The following is a 23,735-nucleotide window of genomic DNA, read 5'->3' as shown; positions in this document are numbered from 1 at the left end:
TTTGTCCGGAGTGTGTTTGCTCAGCGATGTGTGCCTTGCCTTCCTCGCCTTAATGAGGGAGGAGGAGGGCGCGTTGGCTCTATTAGCATACAGCTGCCCAGGAGGAGGTTTCTTCTCCTTCCTCCTCTTCCTCCTCCTCCTCAGGCCTTTTTAGAGCCAAACCTCTCCTCTCTATCCTCTCTCCCTACAACAGCTTGTCACACACAACTCCGACTTTGGGATAAGGAGGTTTTTACGCCTTCCTTAGTGCCCCCAGTGCAAAGGTTTCAAGTGTCTTAAGTGCAAAGCTGGTTTTGGCAAGGGGGCTGCTTCCAGAGGGGCTTTTGCCAGGACTGGCGACTAGCTGAGGGCTTAAGCCCTCAGCTAGTCTCCAGTCCTGGCAAAAGCCCCTCTGGAAGCAGCCCCCTTGCCAAAACCAGCCCTTTTTGCCATTAAAGGCGCCAAATTGGGTTTCCCCCCCTCAGCCAAGCTTTAAGGAGAGTGTGCTCCTGATTTTGGCAGGAGTCTCTGCTTTGAGGCCAAAAAGAGCCAAACCCACAAAACAGTGATACACTTGTCCCTCCATATTTGCTAGGGTTAAGGGCACAAGACCCTCATGAATATGGAAAAACCGCAAACAACAAAAAACCATGTTTTTACCTGAGAGGACACCTCTCTAGGAATCTCTAGGTCCTCCAGTGCAACTCTGTGGTCAACGTCCGACAGACACTGACCATAGAACTGCCCTGGAGGAGCTACAAAGGCCTGGTGGAGTAGTCTCTCTAGGAATCTCTAGGTCTTTCCATGCGTCTTTTAGCTAAAGTTGACCATAGAGTTGTGCTGGAGGGCCTAGATATTTCTAGAGAGAACATATGAATCAAATTCATGAATAATCAAATCCGCAAACATCAAAGCCGCAAACATGGAGGAATGAGTATACTTCTACTGGGCCAACCAAAATGCACATTATATATGTTGCAAGCTTTCGAAGCCCTACTGGTTTCTTCATTAGGCAAACTATACAGGAGAAAGAAAAGAAAAGAAATTGACGATGTTAGTCATAACCCTGCATTGGGACGTTATCAGACAAGGGAAATTGGAAGTATAATCCAATGGCAATCCGAACGCAATCATGGGGTTTAACGTTATTGCGTGATAGACTACCACAGGCAATTTCGGGCAATGGGAAGTCAGTTTGAACGCAATCGTGGGGTTTCACGTTATTGTGTGAGAGGTGATCACACACAATTTCAGGCAATGGCAAGCTATTTTGGGGCAATGGGAAGTCAGTTCGAATGCAATTCGAATTCACGTAGATTCGCTGAACAAGTGAATTCACGTGAATGTGTTCTGGCCTCACTTTCTTTTCATTCGAAATGAAGAGAAATTCCTCCCATGTGATAAACTCCATAGTCAAGATGTTGCGGTTGTTGTCCTCCTTTCAGAAGGGTTCTCCTTGGTTGGAGGGTTCAAAGCCCTCAACTCATGGAAACCCACCACTTGGGCAAGTCTCAGCCTGAGGGGAAAGGCCATGGCCAACCTCCTGGGAACAAGTCTTGCCCATCATCATCATCATCATCATCATCATCATCATCATCATCATCATCATCTTTTATTTGTATCCCACTTTTCTGTAATAAAACAATCAAAGTGGCTAACATATTTAAAAAAACACACACACACATCCAAAATACAATACAAAATTGATATAATATTACAATAGCCCCCCCTTTAAAAAGAATTAAACATATTACAATTAAAATTAATTTAAAATAAACTATTAATAGCAGCATAAATAGTTATAAACAGAAAGCACGCACGCACGCACGCACACACACCACTCTGCCCCAAGTCAGAAAGGGTTTGAAAGGCACACAGCAACGACAGTTCAGAGGCATCCGGGGAGGCAGAGAGGAGTGAGCATTTTTATGTTGCACTGAAACAGCACACAAGGGGTTTTTGTTGAGTGCGGCACTATGGCCCTTATCACACGAGCAAAATTTGAAGTTATCCCAGGGTCAGTGTGAAGGCAATGCAGGGGAAATCATGGGGTTTCCAGTTTGTTTATCACACGATGCCAAAAACAATCAGGAGCCATCTTAAACACAATCGGGGGTCATTCCAGGGTTAGGTAAATTCGGGGGAAAGAGGATTTACCTAACTCTGGAATGACCACCAATTGTGTTTAAGATGGCTCCTGCTTGAAACCCCATGGTTGCCCCTGCATTGCCTTCACACTGACCCTGGGATAACTTCAAATTTGGCTCGTGTGATAAGGGCCTGTGGCACAAACCATGGGGGGCAAGGGAGAGTCTCCTGTACAAGCCCCACAGGAATGAACAGGAGATCCTCAAGGACTACTTAATAAGTTCCCTCCCAAGAAGTCTTTATAAATAGTTTTTTGTGGCTTTTTCAGGCTCTGTGGCCATGTTCTAGAAGAGTTTATTCCTGACGTTTCGCCACATCTTCTTTGAAGATGCCAGCCACAGACGCTGGTGAAACGTTGGGAATAAACTCAATCAGTGAGTTTTGAACATGGCCACAGAGCCCGAAAAAAATCACGAAAAAACCATGGATGCCGGCTATGAAAGCCTTCAACCTCACAATCTTTATAAAGCTATTGAAGTTTCTTTGCACTTGTTAGTAAGTAAGGTGAACTGGGTTCACCTTGAAATCATATCGGAGGGGTAGCCATGCTGACCATAGAGCAAAGGATGGTATCATCCAAAACCTACAAAACAGTGATACTTTTTTTTTTTTGACCAACCAAAATGCACATTATACACATTGCAAGCTTTCGAAGCCCCTCTGGCGTCTTCATTAGGCAAAGGTGTTAAAAATTATACAGGAGAAAGAAAGAAAAGAAAGAAATTGACAATGTTGGTCATAGTCCTGCATTTAGACAAGACCCACAGGTTGGGAACCGCTGCTCTAGTGTGTGTGTGTGAGTGCTCATTGCTGTATGCATGTTCCCCTCTTCAATAAATATTTGGACTTTAAATGGAGAAACCTGTCTCCGCATCATCTCTTAAGGGATTATTTGGTCCTTTGGTATAAACTAAAGGACACGGTCTCGTGAGGGTGTTGTTATCCCTCCCTCTCGGCAATGTGAGCTAACTAGAAATTCCCCTAATTAGAAACTTCCTAACAATAGGACACCTAAGCAACTTGCCCCAACATGAAGATCTCGTATTTTGAAGGAATGTTTGACTATTGGCTATGTGGGTTGTGGCTGATAGGAGCTGTAGTTCAACAACATCTGGAGGGCCACAAGTTCCCCACTCCTCTTTAATGTCAGCCTATTTTAAGAGGCTACTAAAAATTACAAGACTACTATGAAGACTTGAATATCACCTATCCTGAAACCTCAAACATATAAGGAAGTAGTAAAGGAAATCAAAGAAGTGAGCCTGAGCACAGGCTTTGTGTAATTTGATTGACAGCTGTATAACCAATCCAATTTATTTGAAGAATATCTATTTGAAATACTTGAAATCCTAATCCTAAAAAATACCCAAACTCAGAAAATATGCTCTGTTGAATTTGCAGGAACCATTTTCCAAGTAAATGGATTTAGGATTGACTTATAATTCCACTGAATCAGATTACATCTATACAGCTGAGTTAAATAAACCATGGACTGAGATGCATGTGTTTTTAGAGACTGACCACAATCTAGCATAGAATTAGGTACACTTAAACCCATAGATTTCCTTTGATTTAAGCACATCCAATACTTTAATAGATTGTGGTTGCTCAAATTGAACTCTTCCATTCTCAAATGTCAGTCAACTAGTATTTATGTCTTTGCAGTGTCATTAATGCAGAACATTAGGGTTTCACCTTTCACTTTTGTGGAAGACACAGAACACCTTGGAGAAATGCGCCTTTTAACCCAAGTTTGAATGTGTTCTTCTGAACCATGTCACGGTTTGTTGTTGTTGTTGTTAACTGCCTTCATGTGGATTTCGACCCATGGTGACCCTATGGATGAGACATTTCCAGGCCGACCTGTCCTCTACTGCTCTGCCCAGCTCCTGCAAACTCATATTCGTGGTCTCTTTAATAAAGTCCATCCATCTAGCATGTGGCCTTCCTCTCTTTCTACTTCCCTCCACCTTTCCTGACATTATTCTTTTCCAAAGATTCATGCCTTCTCATGATGTGTCCAAAGTATGACAGCCTAAGTCTTGTCATCTTGGCTTCTAGAGATATTTCTCGCTTGATCTGCTATAGGACCTATTTGTTTGTCCTTTTGGCTGTTCATGGGATCCTCAGTACACTTCCCCAGCACCACATCTAAAATGAGTTGATTTTCCTCCTATCTTCTTTCTTGGCTGTCCAGATGCCAAGGTGGGAACTGCTAATTCATTACATAGTACCCTTGAAGAGCCCTGGCTATGCACCTATGCAAACCTTGCAGTCAGAAACCTGTATGCAATTTGATTGCAACTAGACATGACATGAATGTCTAGTCATAACTACCTATAGGGGGTGGTGCTCCTCTCCGTTACTATGCTGAAGAGCCAGCACTGTTCAAGGACTATTCCTGTGGTCATGTGGCCAGCATGACCGCACTGAACACTGTTACCTTCCTGCCAAACTGGTACCTACTTATCTACTTGCATTTGCATGCTTTCAAACTGCTAGGTTAGCAGAAGCTGGGACTAGTGACAGGAGCCCCAAATCCTCATATATGTCTGTCTCTTTCACTTTTAGTTAGTTCTCTTGAAAAGAAAATATACCATATATGAGGATCAATCTACTTTAATGAATGTATCAGAAGCCCAGATAATTCAAGAAATTGTAATGGTGCAATCATGTAACCGCTTACAAAGCTACTATTCTCAATGTGACCTGGTTCTACGTAGAAACATATAGGATTGCAGTTCTTAGGAGAAAGAAAAATGGTCATTACAGATAGTGCTGGGTTTGGCCTTGTAGTCCCAATCCTCTTCTTTCAACAATTGCCAGCTAACACTATGATTTCCTTTCTTTCCATTCTTATACTTTGAATGACAGATTCAAAGCATAAATACATAAAAAGTAAAGATGCCTATTTGCAAGCATTTGTTTTATGGTGGTACTCCTCTACTACCAATAATTCATAATCTCAGTTTCACCACTTGAAATAAAGGGAAACTGTGCAGATTTCATTTGGCAGAATTCATTTGCTTTCCCGCCTTGGATGATTTTTCTATCGTATTGATTTGGCCAATAGCAAACATTCTTCAATGGACCAAGTTGCAATTGGTCAATGGGTTGCTGAGATGCCACTGGAAAGGGAGTTAACCCCACAGCTGCTGGGTCACTAGCCAACACATTAGAAAATTGACCTCCCTCCTATTACAATGTACCTTCTGTCCAGGAAGACAGAGAGATACAAAGTTCGCATTTGGAATGAACAATTAAAAAGCTAAAATGCAATATGCAAATCTCACCAGCCATCTGTCAGGTTCTGCTTGGGAGGGAGTCCCTGGCACAGAGGAGCGCAGGCGACTACAGGGCTTAACGGCAGCACAACTCAGAAAGCTGAGTCAGTGCAGTGAAATGGAGTTGCTGTAGCATTAATCTGAGTCACCAAAACTGAGACAAAGGCCTCCAGTCAGAACTCTGTAGGCCTCAGATCAGATAAACAGGACTAAAGAACAAAGGCAATCAATTTACAATTATCTTTAATGGATAGTTTTTAGAAAGTTCCACACTCTGTAGGAATTGTTGTGTATCATCACTCAACTGCATTGGCTTTTGTTTTACTCCTTGAACTGTGCCTTGCTGAATTACAGGACCGGCATTATGCTCCACCTACTGGGGTGTTTAAATAAGACACATTTCATTTTGTTCACTGGATGGTCATGAAAAATTAGATCTAAGGGACATACCACCATGCCCCCTCTCACCTCCAGCATTTCGTAACTGAAGACTTTCTACCTGAAAAGAGCCAAAAGAGCCAGTCATATCCAGTCAGGCATTCCTAAACTATCCCTGGCCAAGCAAACATTGGCAGGTGATACTGGTTATAGTCTAGGTAACTGAGAACACTTTTCTCCACCAGTTTTTTGTAGACCGTTTGTTTAAACGACCGTTTGAGATAAGTCTTCGGTCTCTCAAATAATGTCAGCTCCCCCTCCACCACTTGGCGAACGAGTTCTTGCATGGAAGGAACATCTTCTTCCTGAAAGCAACAAAGGAAAAAGTGAGAAGAGAAGAATAGACTTGATTAGAGCACCTAGAGTGGCGTCGCCATCTCCTGCCACTTCAATAAAAGTAATGCACAAAGGATTCCGGAATAGCTCCCAAATAAATACATTGAGCACACGCAACGGGTAAAATGCTGCACCAGAAAGAGGATTCAAATCTAAGGCAAAAGTCAAACTGGGATTTATTGCTTTGTGTCTTTAGCCACAGGCTATCTGTTAAGCCTCCCTTTCACCTTCCCTTATCCCCAAGGACCTGACAGCTAATACAGAGAGGCAGCTGCTCGCCACATTCCCTGGAAGGGAGGGAGCAAGATATCCTCCAAGTGTTTCTACTAGTATGCCACTAGCATTTCTGTTGGCAGAGCACATTTGCTAACAAAGTGTAAGGATGCCTGGCACTAGGAAAGTGGGAAATGTATCACACAGAATCCGTAATGACAAGTAATGACAAAGGGCAATTTCATTTTCACCAAAGGATAGTTTCCTATATCAGTCTATAATGTGAGTAGAAAATCAGCAGCAGCAAAATATCTGTCCGAAACTTTCTTTCTTCCCTTTCCTCTTTTTGTTCCTGTACCTGTAGCAACATTTGTATTTTAAATTTCTTGTGGCTGAGGCCTATCTTTAGGGTACTTTGCAAAGCATCATTCTGTCTGATGGCACTAAAAAAAACACCTTAAAAATCTTAAACATAACACTTTTTCTTCTTCTTTGAGAGTGTATCCTGTATTAACATCTGCACAGGCAACTCATATATGCTTGGAGTCCTAATCTCAACAAGATCATAGCTTAGAAAGGAATGTTTAAGTGTGGCTGTGCATTCAGACATATACCATTCATATGGTCAGGATATTTGAAGGGCATTCATTTTAGTGATAAATTGTAGCATAACTAACCATGGAGTAGAGGCAGAAAGTTTGATCCAAAGGGGCTCTAGTCACTATACTGCCACCTTATGTTTGGCAGCTGGACGACTGTGCTTCATTTGCCATGGCAATGTAAAATCCTGTGTGTATGTGTGTATACACATGCACGTGTGCATGTATGCACATGCCTTCATGTTACCCGTCCATTTATGGTGACCACATGAATTTCATAGGGTTTTCTTAGGCAAGAAATACTCAGAGGTGGTTTTTTCAGTTCCTTCCTCTGAAATAAAGCCTACAGCTCCTAGTATTCATGGGTGGTTTCTCATCTAAGTACTAACCAGAGTCAGTTTCCAAGATTCCCTGCTTAACTTCCAAGATCAGATGGGATCTGATGCCTTCAGAGTACTTAGGCTCACCTAACTTAAAAGTGGTTCAAGACAACAGCCAAAATGGCCAGTCTGGGACTCAGGATCATGCTAGACAGAACAAACAGTGAAGAGATTGTGGGGCACTTTCTTTACAGTAAGATAGTAAGATAGTGCCTGAAAGGAGGGAGCGGCTGGGCTCCATCAGCATCCTTTGGCACAGGGTCCCTCCTTCCTGATTCTGTGAGAGGTTAGCACAATACTAAACATAAGGCAGTCTGGGAATGTCACAAGTGCTAAATGACGGGTGGCATTAAATCTTCTACAGAACAGAAACACAAATGGCAAAGAAGTATTATGCTTATAAAATACTCCAATATAAAAGTTATTCCTTTTATTCTTTTTGACTGAGACAACAGCATATGAAGCCATTGTTACTCAGTTATTTTTGTATAATCCAGAAATGAGGATGGGTGGCTTCTTAAATCAGCATAAGTGCAACATCTATAAAAGATAAGGAAGAACTTAGGAGAGTTATTTATTTGGACTACAGTTCCCAGAATCCCCTGAAGAATTTAATGAAATAGTCCAGAAAGTAACTTTTTCTAGGCTGTGACACAAATGTATGACTTTGTAAGGGAATAAGGGGCATTTTATTTGTTATAGAAATATAAATACAAGACACCTACCTAATTTTTAAACTGTGAATAGATTCACACCAGCACTGATTTGATTTTAAAAAATTCACCAAGAAGATTATCACACAGCGTTAACCTGAGAGTAATCTGTGGTTCTTCTGATATAGAGGATCACAGAAGCATTCCGATATAGCGTTGTGTAATATCAACTTTATTTGCAATTTCACAAAAATCAAAGTTTCAGAAATGAAACACAATACCGCAATCTACTTACCTCACTTACATGTTAGCTCTGCCCCACCTCTTGTTCCCTGTATGATCTACAGGTGCCGTAGGGTTTTTTAAAGAAACCTTTTTCAAACTTCTGGAATTGTGCCCATATGAACAACAAAGGATGAGAATCGAGCAATATTGATTGAAGGAATTTGCACAATCACACAAGTTTAAAAAAAAAGTTTAAAAATACTGGGAAAGGGATAACTTGCAAAGTTCCTATTATAAACCATCTTTTGTTCTACCTGGACACTGGAAATGGAGTAATTTCACCTAGGTCAGGAACGACAAGGAAAGGGAGAGAAATTTATGCCTGCTGGGACCATATGCTCACTGTTATATTGCAACAGCAAGGTGTTGAATGATCACACCAGCAACTCTTACTGGAAAAGCAGCAATATTGCACTAATTCACAAGTTCCTCCCATGAATGAAAAGATGTGCTAGTCAAACAGGAGAACTACTGCTTGACTAGCAGGACAGGCACTGTGTCGTGCAATAAAAAAAATATGCAACATTGGATTTCATACAGTTTAGTCCTGGTGTGATAATCTCCCAAGTAACACAGTTTGTAGGTCCAGACACAATTACTGTAAAACAAGGTGTAGTGCTACTACCAGCATGGAACACAAAGGTTACTGGGGGACAAAAATAAATTGATGATTCTCTCTTCTGGTAGTTGAAGTACTCTATTCTCTGCAAAACTGCATCCTTTGCTTGCTGAATTCCATTTGTTCTATTTAATTTGGAAAGAGCAAGGCCACAGTCAAGTCTAAAGGTCAATGTCTATGTACGGCTGTGCAAACTGGACAGTGAAAAAAGTTGACAGGAAGAAATTAAATGCATTTGAAATATGGTGCCAGAGGACAGTCCTGTGGATACCATAAAGTACTAAAAAGACAAATGAGTCCAAGAGCAAATCAGGACTGAATTCTCCCTAGAAGCCAGGATGACCAAACTGAAGCTGTCAAACTCCATTTTTCTCCACCAAGCTTTTGTAGATGAGATGGCTTGACTCACTGGAAAAGATGATGTTTGCCCAAGTGGAAGGAAAAAGGAAAAGAAGAAGATAGCATTCAACCAAGTATGCACAGCCCTAAGTTTGCAAGACATGAGCAAAACAGTTGACAATTAAGGCTCTTGGAGGTCTCTTGGAGGTTGCTATAAGTCAAAACTGATTTGATGGCAAACTACAACGCTAAGGATAAATCCAAACAGGAAAGGGCAGCATATTGTGCAGCAGTACATTCTGCATTATAACACTACAAATTGCAGGTAGGGAATCACTTGGTTTAACATGTATCCACATTAAAAATGCAAAACCAGCATGCCAGGGAGAAGGTTTTAACTTACCTGACATTCTGCTATGTTAAGGGAATCACAAAGTAAAATATAAAAAGGAGTAGGTGGAAGGGGGATTGCTACTCAGATATCTGCAAAGCTTTTGTTCCCTGTATCCTCACAAGAGGCTTGTAAAATGTGAATATTGAGAACAATAAGTATGCAAGTATGGAGTTGACTGAAAACCCACCCATAAAAAACCTATTCCATATCCAGTGACTTTTCATAGCATCTCTAGTCTGGATGCACAGATTATTTATGTGCAAAAGCTATCAGTTTCAGTTCTGTGATAGAGGCAGGTCCTGATAACACTTTCTATCCTCCCTCAAACATCCTGTCAAATTGCTTGTGCAGCTGTAACAGTAGCTGTTCCCCATCTATCTCTTCCATTAGCTCACACCTTAACATCTAGTTTCTCTTCAGCTTAACCCGAACCACCATGGTTTCACCATTCCTTCATTGTTTGTTAACCTCACAACTCCTTCATTAAGACCTCTTTTATATCCTTTAGGAGTGCTTCACACACGTATACTTATTATTCGAGGATTTCAAGTGAGGACTTCCATATGTGAATTAGCCAGCACAGATAAAAGAGCACAGGCAGAATTTTCATATTGCCCATCACCTCATACAAATGCTTTTCAATAGAGCCAGTTCATACATTTACCAGGTGCGCAGTTTTGTTTTCCCCAAAGACTATTTTTTTTAGATGAAAATGATGCCAAAGGCGGCAAGCTAAATGATAACAGGATGGGAAGGAGCACCTTCCCTGTAATAAAAAGGTAAATTTTGGTCTTTTTAATTTTGGAAAGGGAGTTGATTAAGTGAAAACTTAAGTCCTTTATGAGCACTAAGGAGGATATGGAGGAGATAGACTATAAAATTAAGGCTGGTTTAGAAAAGTGGATAGAAAGAAGTGACTACAACTTGGGCTCATCCAGTGAAACTGGCTGGCAGTTGATTCAGGACAGAAAAAAGACCAAAAATTTTTTTACACCAAATATTATTTATTTATAAAATTCTGAGCCACAAGATCTGAAGATGGTTACCGTCCTAGACTCCACATGATACAACAGAGATGCATGGATCGAATTCTGTATCTCTGTCTTGTTCAGTCAAGACCGATGTCTGTGATCAAGATTAGGACTGCAACATGGAAAATGGATTTATTAGTCATTATGGGTTTGAACCGTAATGGATTCTGGATTCAGACAAATTATGGCCAGGATCCTGAAAAGCTCATTGTTGTATAATAGGTGTTAATCATAGGTGACTGGAATTCATAGGTGGGAAACAGAAAAGAACCAAACTTTATTAGAGAATTTGGCCTATGATTAAGAAATGAAATAAGAGAGCGACCTACTGAATTTTGTGGAGCCAACAGTTTGTTCATTGCCAATATGGTGTTCAGGCAACTGAACATATGACTCATACTTGGGCATCACAGGATGGCCAAAATAGAAATCAAATGAGAAACCAAATGAATGCATAATGAGAAGCAGAAGATGGAGAAGTCTCATTCAATGCCAGGGCAGATTGTGGCACAGGCTATGAAATGATAATATATAAAATGAGAGTAAAATTAAAGAACATCTGGTGTGTGAGCACTTTCTTCTAGAATGCCAGCACAAAACAGGTAAAGCTGAAAGCAGTAGGAAAGAGGAAGACAGCACTACAGATGGATTGGCAATCAAGGAAGCCATGGCCCTGAGCTTGCAAGACCTGAGCAGGGCAAGTACTAATAGGGTCTCTTGGAGATCTTTCAACCTTATTCATTCGTAATAAGACGAAGGTGACAAAATGAGAATATGTAGATTTAAAGCAAGAGTGCCAAAAATAACAGCAGTTTTAAAATCAGATGTAAATTATGTATAGTATTCTTCTCAAAGTCTTGTCATTAATGTTCAGACGCTTTAGATTTGGACAAAGAATAAAGAGGAAAAGAAAATACATTGGAAGATGAAAGCAAAATCATAAAATGGCTAGCAACACTCAGTGCTCACATGATAAAAAGCATTTGACAGCCCTTTTCTTTACCTGTACAGATACTAGGATCTGGCGCAGTTCTTTCTTCAGATCAATAAAACGATCGTGATAGATGGCCAAGGCCCAAGGTTCCTTCAAGTAGCTGGTTAAAAAAAGAAGAAATTTAGTTACCCAGTGAGCCTCTCATTAGCCACTAATAAAGTGTTTACCTGCTTTTTTGCTTTTATAAATTACAGTTCTGGACCCATCAGGATAGTTTGTTCATAAAATGCCTCCCATAACAACATGGTCAATCAATTCTTTTAATGGATGTTCCTGATGTACAGCCAGCTTCAGTAATTACATTTAAAGTGGCTTAATTCAGAGCTGTGGCAAGAGCCAGTGAAGAATCCTGATTTTATCAGAATTTAAAAGCCTGAAGACCTGTGAGGAACTGTGTCTCCATTATCTGTCCTCATTTGAGAAAAGCAGATGGCAGGATTAACTGAACTCCTGCATAAACAAATTACATTTGTGTAGACAATGACACAAGTGTTGTTCATCATTAAGGTTACTGGATTAATAAAGGCCAGAAAAACAGGACATAACAGTGTTGCAATATGTTCCTTGCACTAGTGCACTGAAGCGAAATTGAATTTGTCATACAAGGAAATCCTCGATCTTTATATTCCTACAATAAAAAACAAGATTGCTGGAAACCTGTTTTCTGTGCAAATAAATATTTAAGTAAGCCACCTAGGCCTTTGGAGGCAAGGTAGGAGACACATTGAAATGCATATTAAAATAACATACAACAATAGGGGGGAATATAAACAGCTCTGTTTATATATCCTGTTTCGTAACCGTAGGAAAAATAAAAATAAATCAATGATATGCAACAAGGTGCTCCAATTTAAAGTAAGTACAAAGAGTTGCTAAAAGTAAAACTACTGCCCCTGAGAGCTAGTTTACACAATCTCCTTGTTTATTTATGGCTGTACACCTTTCCCCAGTCAGGTTAAGAACAAAGAGCCATCTGGACTGTTCATCGGAACTAGATGTTGTAATTTTACAATACTGTTCAGACCTTGAGAAGTAACTGTTAGGTGGGATACAAACATTCAACTTTAGTTCAAGGCAGATGACTGGAGGGGGGTTGTTTATGAGAAGCATACCTACATGTGGGCAGGATAAAGAGTCAGAGCTGTCAAATAATTCAACTGCATTAGCTTTTCTTTGTGGTGCAGTAATGTGCCGTTTATGGGGTTGTATGCGTATACTACGTGGGAATGCTTTCTCCTCACCTTTTTATGTAGAGAGTATGGAAGAATGAAGAAGATGTATGCAACCCAAGTTTTGCTCTTATATTCAATTGCATGGAGCAATATAGATCGTTCTTAGGTGTACATTTTTGAAAGATTAACTTTAACTGTGCACTAGTGCTGACTTCAAGGAGAGACTCAATCCTATGGTTATTAAATGTGATAAAATTTTATGTTCGTGGACAAGAGAAACCCAAGAGGCCTCTTTCAATGCAACAATACACTTGTCCCTCCCATTTCGCTGACTTGGGCTCTGCAGTCTTGATTACTCACAGATGGTAAGTGGGGAGGGAACAAAATGGCACACGGCCACTGAATTCGATGGGACCCCAACATCAGCGATTTTTCTGATTCACAGAGGAGTCCAGAACAAATCCCCTGTGAATCGGAAGGGGCGATTGTACTATTAGTAGATAAAAACCAACATCCATTATTTAATTATTATTTTACTTTGTTAATATTTAGCCATATTTCTTCTATAAACATAGATATACTATAGTTCATGCACTAGATTCTAGTGGATAGCCAGCTTCCTGTTGGTGGTCATAAGTTTTTAACAAGATCATTATCTGTGACAAATTATTTGGCTTCTTCTTTGATTCCATTGGCTTTAAATGTTATACTTTTCATTTGCTTTCCACATTCAAATAAGCCCGATTAGTTCATTATTAGTTCTCACTGTGTAGAGGCACCAAGAGGCAGTGTTACTCTCTCAGTTCCAAACCTGCCAGAGCACATTCCCAGGTCTTTCTAAGCTAGTGCTACTCAAAATGGTACTCCCAGGACCAGTGCTGATCTGTGAGCAACCAGTCACTAGTCCCTGGCAAGTTTCCAAGGAAAGAAATGGCAATTAGTGTGCAGAAATGTGGAGCTGGTCCCTGGCATGCTGGAAAAAAACAGTTGTCATTCTTTCACATCAGACATTTTGAGAAGGACTGCACTTTACAGTTACAAAGTAGAGTGAATAGTCTAAAACTGTCAAGGTTCCACTGCAGATTTTAAACAAATGCACCACCATGGTATGGAATAGTATTTTGTGGTAGCCTTTCCCCAACACACACTTTTTCAAAGTTTTTGCAAATGAATGTACTTAAACGCCTAGACATCCATGCTGTACACTGGAAAATGGCTGTGGTTATACCTCATCTTGGCTATGAACACAACAGCCACCCTTATGCCAACAGGAACCACCGTCTCTCGATCTCAGCTTCCTTTCTACAAAGAGAGGATGCTAATTCTGGTATACTTTGCAGGAATGCTATGAGAATTATTGAGTATGAATTGTGTGAAATGTTTTGATTACTCTGAAGATAAATGCAATAAATATGATTGGTTTTTTTCCCCTCCTGGTTTTTGATATTGTTTGCATTTGGACATTGATAGGAGATAAGCACATGACTGGTATTTAAGTAGTCGAGGCCAACTGTTCGGCTACTTCATTCTGATCTATTTGCATTCTGTTTTGTTTATGTATATGCATAGATGTAACTCATCTAACCAGTAGTCTTCCTAGCGTTGGTGTCACCCAATGTGGTTGCCTGGGGCTGCTGGGGGGGGGGGGGGAGACACCATCTACCCAAATGGCCACCCAGGACTGCCAGGGGGATGGCTGGGCAAGTAAGGCACCAGGGAAGGCAGGAGGGGTGCATGCACTCTTGTTCCTCCATCCCCGGTGTCTTGGCTGGCTTGGGCGAGCCAACCAAGGCAACAGGGAAGGAGGGGTGAGCTTGGGGAGGTGAACCAAAGCAATGGGGAAGGAGTGGCAAGCATGCATCCACCCCTTCCTCCTTCCCCTTTGCCTTGGTTCACTTGGCCCACAGCACCAGAGCAGTGGGGAAAGAGGGAGGAGCATGAATTCCTCCCTCCTTCTCTTCCTCCATAGCTCTCTTGAGAGCCATGGCAGCAGAGAAGAAGTGGCAGGCCTTGCCAGCAGCATGGTACCACACATACATCCCACAGAGGGAGGAGGGACCAACCAAATGTCACTCCTCCACTGAGATGTCATCTGTTGTGGTCCACCACCATCCTCCCAGTGATGCCATTGCATCTAACATCTTATTCAGTCCTTTCAAGAAAGCTTCTGCCTTGTTATCAACTACTGGAATGGGTAAAGTTCTCTTGGCTTTGTCCCTGTAATCATTATAACACCATGTTAATAAACAATTAAAATATGCAAAAAAGCATGGTATAGCGTACAACATAAATCTGTAAAAGAATGAAACGGTAATACATAAAGTAGAAAAAAACTCAACTTGATCAAAAGTCTGTTAAAGCAATCTGTGGTAACAGATCAATCAAATGATAGACAACCATCTTAAATATTACAATGTAATACATTTTTTCTGCATAATGATATTGCTTATTTGTTTGCTTTTTTGTTTGCTTGCTCTGAATCTCAAAAATTTTACCAGTTCATAGTATCTAAGTGCATTTCTAACTAGAGGAGATGGTCAAGGGCCAATTGAGCCAAAACTATGCCAGGTAAAGCTGTGCTGAATTCAAATCCTTCCCAGGTCAGGACTGTTGGCAGTTACTTAAGATTACTCTCATTCAGGCATGATTTTGGGTCAGCCTTGTAGCTGTGTCACTGGAATGGTGAAGGATTTAGTCTGGCATAACTCAGCTCCCTCGTCTTCCCATCTGTTCTCTGTCCTCTCTTTGGCTGTAGATCTTAGCCAGAAGAGCAGTTTTGCCAACAGATCTCAGAGATCAGCTGGCAGTAGAGGATTCTACTGGAGGAATACTTTGTTAGTGATTTTGGGAATTAAAAAAAAGAGTTTGGAATGGAAGGGTGCTTAGGGGGTGTTACAAGGTTCCATGACACCGGATTATCATCCTGTATAAATATCAAAGACATGGAAAGATTATTGAAGAAGGTCAAGGCAGAAAGTGCAAATGCAGGTTTACAGCTGAATATCAAAGAAACTAAAATTATGACTGCTGACCAGCTACATAATTTTAATGTAAGACAGTGAAGACATCAAAACAGTACAAGATTTACCATACATGGGCTCAATCATCAATCAGAGAGGAGACTGCAGTCAAGAAAACAGAAGAGGATTAGGATTTGGAAGGGCTGCTCGGAAGGAACTAGCCAAGTTTTTGAAGTGTAAAGATATAATCACTAAATACTAAATATTCACACTGCTAACAACACATTTTTTTTTTTAAATTCAGGGGGAAAACTGGTACCAATTATCACAGGTTAAGTTGTTTTTTTGTTAGCCCCCACCTCCAAACTGAATGCATGTGAACAACAAAGATTCAACCCGGATTCATCATGGATTATTTTCACAGTGTGAATAACCCCCAAGTCGACACAAAGGCAATTAACAAAAATAAACTGGGTTAACTGTTTCAAATGAAAAGTGCAAAAGAGAACTTTATATCTGGGATGGCCAAACCCTACTAAAAAAAATCCCAAAATCAAAACAAAACAGAATACAGAAACATCATAGCTAATTTTTTTTCTGGTTTGTAAAACGTTTTCAAGCATTTTTGCCACTTTGGATACCATGGATGGCCTAAAAGACAAATAAGTGGGTCCTAGAACAGATCAAGCCTGAAATCTCCCCGGAAGCCAAGATGACTAATTTGAGACTGTCATACCACATCATGAAAATGGACAACTCATTGGAAAAAGCAATAATGCTAGGAAAGATGGAGGGACGTAGAAAAAGAGGAAAACTGCATGCTAGATAGATGGACTCTATTAAATAGGTCACAGGTATGAATTTGCAGGACTTAAGTAGAGAAGTGGAGGATAGGGAGTCTTGGAGGTCTCTCATCCACAGGGTTGCCATGAACTGGGATCAAGTCGAGGGTGGTTAACAACAAAAATGTAGGCTTAAATGTTGTTTAACTTATAAATATATTTTCTGCAATGAAATCACTTCTTTGGCTAGAGTGGCAAAAAGCAATTTTGGCTCTTGATTTAGTAATGCAGTTGGATTGTGAGCTCCTAGCTGCTGGATAACACCCCCTAGCTTTGGAACTGTTACCAGCCATGCAGTGTTTAAGTTCTTTGGCAGATCTCTGCTACACAGAGCATTTTGAGGAACTGGATAAAGACATCAGAAAACTCTTTATGGAACTCATCCACAAATCCATCCAAACTGCGGGATTTCTCATGTTTCAGCTGTTTTATAATTGAACTAATTTATTTCTCTGAAATAGGATGGTTAAAGATCACCTTGTGTTCATATTTCCGTTAACTTAGAGGAAGTCTACAAAGGACTTGTGTCAGTTTTGTATAGACACACACACACACACACACACACACACACACACACAGAGTGATCAGAATAAGAATGCATAAAAGCTTTGTTTATGTCAGTGGATGAGATTAAAATGGAGCCAGTTTTGGTACTAATGGCAACTATGGCACTGCTGTTACTTTTTCTTTTATGTTCCTTTATGAGTGACTGAGAGTTTTTGCTTCCAAATTCATACTGCTAACCATTTAAGTACAGCAGCGAGGTTTGATTTTTGTCCCCTTCTAAGACACTCCATGAAATCCCTGACTCTCCATGAATAGCTATTGTTGGCCTACTTCTTGATGGGGATAAAAGGGGGATGAGAGCTTAATACATAACCCTTCACTGCCAAACAGCCCACACCTACCCACGGCTGTGTTAGGGAGAACAGTTAATATAAGTATAAATGTTCAGCTTACAGTAGCTTATAATTTCTTATTGTTGGAGTGTATAAAACTAAGTGTGTAAAAATGATGGTTGTGAAGTGAATTTGCAACAGTCATTAAAAGGATGCTGCATGGAACATCATCTAGGTTACAGTGAATTTACAGGTCCTAACTGGCTTGCCTGTCTCCAAGGTTTTCATCTTAGTGAAGACTGCCTTTTCTGGAGTCAGCGCACACACTGAGATCCCATCAGAATTGGTCACTGAGAGCTCTGCTGTTGGTGTCAGGAATGTCAAAGTCTCTACAGAATTCTTCTGCCTGTGATATTAAAGCTGTGAAAACCTTCCTACTGGATAGGACCAGAAGCTTGAATGGGTATCCTCACTGTTACTAGTTCCCCACTTCTATCTGTCTCTAAATGGGTACACGATAAGTGTGCTGACAGATACATTTTAACAGAAAGATATTTTCATTTCCCTATATTTTAGAGGGTTTAGCTTGTTAATTCATCATAAGATCTGTATCTGTCTTGTATACTATATGAAACACAGAGAGATGATTTGGATTCAACCTGATTTGGATTCTGGGACCACTGGTCCAAAGCTCTGTGATGGCTTTCTATATCCTGGCTCACTAGAAGGCGATCTGGACAGATTTTGGCTATCTAAGATACATGTAAGCTATAGCGTTGCTAGGGGTGTGTGGACTGCACTGAAGGGGGGGGGACACCACAGAAGGGGGTGATACCCAGTGAGTGCCTCCTACCTCCCAGTGCCCCCTCCTGTGCCAGTCTACATGGCTTTTCTCTGAAGTAAATCTGTGTGTGGCAGGGAGTTAGCAGTGGGCCCATTTGGCTCTGCCCTGAAGCCCCACCCACCACACCGGGTGACACACTGCTCTGGGACACTGCTGCATGCAAGGTGACCATGACACCCCTTCCTCTCCTTTAAGGATCTTTTTTCAAAATGAAAGTTTAACCTATTTTTTAAAACATCTTTTTGAAACTTGTTTGTGATATCTTGGAATCCTGGAATTTTGAAGTTATGATTTAAGGTAGCAATAGCAAATACATTTCCATATCGCTTGACGATGTACTAAGCAGTTTACTAAGTGTAAGCTAATTGCCCTCAAAAAGCTGGGTACACATTTTAGCAACCTATGGAAGGATGGCAGGCTGAGTCAACCCGGAGCCCCTGGCTGGCATTGAATTCACAACCTTGTGAATTTGAGTGAGTGTCTTCAGTACAGGCATTTAACCACTGCAGTACCATGAGTCAGACCGAATTCTTCATTTTCTGCCGATTAAATACTTTTTTGTTTAGCTAAGAATGTTGTCAGTTTCAAACTGAGCAAAGAAAGCACTGCACTCCAGTTTCCTTATACTGTATCTCCATTCCAGGTTGTTGAAGAAAGTCCCACATGGAGTTCTTGACAAATGGCTCCTGCTTTCTTTGGAATAACTAGATACCATGTTAGAAAAATCAAGGTGGTACTGACTTACAGGTTGAAAATAGCATCATAAGATTCCATTACATAACAGCCCTGTTGTGAGAGGACCACTGGATATGGTGTTCACGAGTTTGGAGAACCTCCAAATGGTGGAAATTTTCTCCTTGGCATGGGAGTCTCAGAGGATTATAGCTTTGTGTCCAGTTCCGGTTCTTGGCATACAGACAACATAAGTCTGTTGCCTTGTTGTCGGTGGAATGGAGGGATCTGGAAAAGCGCCATCACTGTCACAGCTACCCCAAGGGTATTAATAGCATGCATTCAACTTTCTTAACTCAGCACTGTGAAAACTTAACTTCCAGCACTTTAAGTTCTATGCTCTGAAAAAGTGAGTAAATCAACTTCTAACCAATTTTAAGTAAAAGGAACTCAACACTATTAAAACAATTTTATTAACTAAAGCTGGAGAATAAGCTGCAAATTCTGAAGCACTGAGAGATCAAGCTGAACGTTAAATACCTAAAGTTAAAATTAACTTTATAGGACTTGTATAGAATAAGTATTGAAGGGGTTCAAAACATGGAAATAGTGAGAGAAGAATTAATTGTTTCTCTTGTATGAAGACAAAACAAGGCCATCACTGCCTGGTTGTTGAATAGGAAATGAATAGGGAAGAGCTGGTTCTGGATTAAAATGCATAGATGTCACTGTGTATAGAGGAAGATTGAAGGGGAAAGGACATCTACCAGTGAAGAAGACCAATTACATCTAAAAGAAAATATTTTGGATTGAAATTTGACAGTTCTGATTTGAGGAATGGATTTAAGAGGCGTTTGAAAGAGGGGCTGAAAGAAGGGCCGAGTGTTGAAGGGAAAAGAAAACAATTGACCTAAATATCTACAGATTTGGATACTGCCTTCATTTGAAATGGGTAAATGTAAATAGTAGAAACATAGTAGACACCCTTAAAGAAGAATGGAAATCAGTTATTGAACATATGAGAAAGAATGGGGGAAATTAGAAAATTTAGGACTGGAAGGATATTAGAATGGAATAATAAGCAGAAGCGTATTTTAGTTGCATTTATTCTAATAATAGGCTGAAGTGCATGAATTAGCGAAGCTGAATTATTGGTCAACTATAACCTTCAGCTAGTAAGTTGGAAGTCATATATTTTCCTTTGACTTTTTTGTTGGTTTGTTTTCCTCTTAGTCTATGTAGATTGTTAGTTTTTCTCACCTTGTAATATGTAGTTATTAGTAGTAATTAGGTTAGGCTTGTCTGTTGTTTGTAGCCCAACCTTGTACAGTTAGCTCTCCATATCCATGGATGTTTTATCCACGGATTCAAGTGTCCACGGTTTGAAAATACTTAAAAAAATTATAAATTCCAAAAAGCAATCCTTCATTTTGCCATTTTATATAAGGGATACCATTTTACCATTTTACTATTATATGCCTTTGTATATAACGGGACTTGAGCATCTACAGATTTTGGTCTCCACAGGGGGTCTTGGAATGGAAACCAAACCTCAGTGAATACCAAGGGCCCAATGTATTATAAGGGCCAGGAAAATTAACTGCTTCTATTTAAAAATCACAAAAGAATACTTATACAGTAAAAAAAAAAAAAAAAGGGTTGGATCCACTGTAAGTTAGCCTTAATTTAGTGAATTAAAATCAATGGGACCAGCTAGTCATTATTCATTTAAATCTGATTATGTGGGAACTAGTCCTGCTAACTTTGTATGGATCCAACCCACTGTTTTTTCCCCATAGTCATTTGCTCTTGATTGACTCTCAAATCTTAGTCATTTATGAAAGTATTCCGAATCAAAATTAATTAATACATTTTCAGCACAAAGAAGTTGTAGAGCCACCTCTTTTTCTTTTAATAACTTCAAACTCTAATCCCCGGATTTCTGGGTAGTCTAGCTGCTCATTAGGAGTGCAGTTATTCATTAAAAAAGCTGGTAATGTAATACATAAAAATAAATCCCTAATGCTACCCAGTATTTCTTGGTTATTTATATCAATCTATTATATAAGGATAGTTTTAATAGTATGATTCAAGGTTAGCATTTAATTCTAGCAGAAAAGGAAAGCTGTTAGAGCTTTCATGTATTCGTTTCTCTTTTATTCGGGCTCTCTTCTTGAAAAATGCACACCTATTTACCTCTAATTAGGGTGCAAAGTGTACTGAGTGGCATTAGGCACATTCAGCCATGCTCACAGCCTCTCCTTGTGACAGAAAGCAATATTGTTGGCAACCTTAAGGAAGCCTGCAGAGTGAGCTGACATGTTAAGGTGGAATCCTTTTCAATACAAACATGCCCCGATAATGCTTTCAAACTACTAAATTCCACAGACCTCCATACTGTGTTCTGACATTGGGTAAACAACGACCTTGATGTTTTGGACATCTGTTTTACATCTAATCATCATATTCAGCATTCATCCTGGGTTTAGGATAATCCCTGAATTGCAATGAGGAGCCTGTCTGTGGACTATTTTAATGCATATATTTTAACAGTATTTGAAAAATAAAAAGTAAGGCACTCAGCGCCCTCTCTCCTCTGGGATATATTTGTACTGTTTTGTTCTCTCGCATTATAATTTCATCACCAAAGATAGGGGAGAGGATGCTACCCTACCTAACAAGCATTTTAATAAAGAAGCAGCAACATGTTTTAAATGGATATTTGGAGTTTAGAGTATTACTAGCAATGTACTTGAAGAGTAATTTTCTTCTGTGTTTGAAGAAGTGGCAGAAAAAAAAGTGGCAGACTGGCTTAATGAATAAATGGATATGTTTTGGGCATCTGTGAAGTAGGAAAATATGTTCTACTGATTGTTTTTTTTAATAACATGATCTTCTTTTATTAATTACCGAAGGGAGATTAAATCTGTAGAATATTTAAGGAAAGAAGGGGCTCACTGTGTTTTACCCTAGATATATTTTGATTGAAAAGATTTGATTGAAATGGAACTGGAGGGTTTTCCTTGCTATTAACGTTTGTGTTAAAAGTTATTTGAATAGTAAAGCAATCTTATTCCCTGTTTTGACAATCTGATGTAAAATAGGTGGAGAAGAATGTCACCCCTCTGAAGATTGCCTTTTTGTTAGTGGATATTCTCCTGATAATTTTGGTGAGACTAATATGTTGTAATATGTTTTAATGTTGTAAGCCGCCCCAGTAGCGTTGTGCAGAAGAGGGGAGAATAATAATAATAATAATAATAATAATAATAATAATAATAATAATAATATCAGTGGATGGAGGAAGGCTGCAGCCCTATTAACCATTCCTCATGGGACTAGATATGCATAGACTCACCATCATGGTTGTTCTTCACTGGAATACTCTTATTTTATTAACACTTTCCTTAAAATGAGATACCTAGAACTGGGCACACTACTCCAAATGTGGCATTATACTTCTGTTAATGCAAGACTTCATAGTTTTCTCAAATGGCCAGGTTGTATGGCTGGAACATTGCACTGAGGTCCTTTTCAGATGTACTACTACAAAGCCAGGTCTTCCTCATCAAGGAAATCACAGGATTTTCTTGGCATGTTTCTTCAGAGGGCATTTGCCATTGCTATCCTCTGAGGCTGAGAGAGTATACCTTGCCCAAGGTCACCCAATGGGTGTCATGGCTCAATGGGGATTTGAACCCTGGTCTCCAGAGTCATAGCTCAAGACTTAAATCACTATGCCATGCCAGCTCATCCTTCATCACCTAGGCGGGTTACACACCGCCAAAAAGTACGTGCTCGGCACATACTAGGGTTAGGAAGGGGAGCCCTTTCCAGACGCCCCTAACCCTAGTACGTGCTGAGCACGTACAAAATGGCGGTGCCCTATAACATGGGTGCTGCCATTTTGACATAGTGGATGCTTAGTGTCCACACGTTGCGGCGCGGAAATGATGCTGCAAGTGTGCCATTGACGCCTTGTGGCGTCATTTCTGTGCTGCGCCGCTTTTTGCGGGTTCTTTTTGCTGCACCAGGGAACCACGTGGTTTGTCCACATGGTTCCCTGGTGCAGCAAATACGGGCGCCGGCAGAGCACCCTACTTACTCACAAATGCAAAACTGAGTAACATCTCTTGGACTGACACTCAAATCTGCCTTAACAGCCAGCGGCAAATGATGGAGGTATGCTCAGCTGGCTATTGGGGCATAGGAAAAGGATATTTCCAGTCCCCTTCCACCAGTGAGTGAGACTGTGATGAGGAATTGTGAAATGGAAATGTTACCCTTCTGCCCCTCAGTCACCAGCTAAATAAAGATTGCTGAATGTTAAGGGAGATCAAGGTGGGCATTTATAAGCATGTTAATATTGCCACGGTTAAGAATACACAGTACTATGGAGCAGTTACGGATCCATATCTCTAGGTTACAAATCCATAACTACAATAAAGGATTTAATTGTTATGTTCAAGACCTTGATACAGCTAACACAGATTAATTAAATTGTGTCAGAGGAGTCAAGCCTGTATAAAAACATAAGATTTGCAACAACGTAAGAACTAGTGGGAACCATTATTCTCTTGGTCCATTTGACACTGTTAATTGTGAAATTTAAATAATTTTAAAACTTTGTATGTTATGAAAAAAACAGCGCTATTGGGTTAAATTCTTCAACCTGATGAGTGCAAAGGAGTGGGAAAATTCATGGTTAGAGATG

General features: G+C 40.2%; 1 protein-coding gene across 3 annotated transcripts in view; it reads right to left on the bottom strand.

Annotated features, from left to right (window-relative positions):
• Positions 1-4,758: 4,758 nt before the first annotated feature.
• CFAP61 (cilia and flagella associated protein 61) overlaps positions 4,759-23,735 on the bottom strand; it is a 115,486-nt gene continuing 96,509 nt past the window's right edge. For all 3 annotated transcript variants that reach the window (XM_089516355.1, XM_089516356.1, XM_089516357.1), the window contains 2 exons: positions 11,702-11,792; positions 4,759-6,154 (listed from right to left, as the gene is read on the bottom strand). In XM_089516355.1, coding sequence (XP_089372481.1) covers positions 5,954-6,154; positions 11,702-11,792 — 292 coding nt within the window. In that variant the 3' untranslated portion in view covers positions 4,759-5,953. The remainder of the gene's footprint in view (positions 6,155-11,701; positions 11,793-23,735) is intronic.

The sequence above is a fragment of the Sceloporus occidentalis genome, unplaced genomic scaffold (assembly GCF_023333645.1).
Source record: "Sceloporus occidentalis isolate IW3139 unplaced genomic scaffold, rSceOcc1.0.p SCAF_3, whole genome shotgun sequence".
NCBI lineage: Eukaryota > Metazoa > Chordata > Lepidosauria > Squamata > Phrynosomatidae > Sceloporus > Sceloporus occidentalis.
The sequence above is the reverse complement of the archived record's forward strand: the minus strand, read 5'-3'. Positions and strand labels throughout refer to the sequence as shown.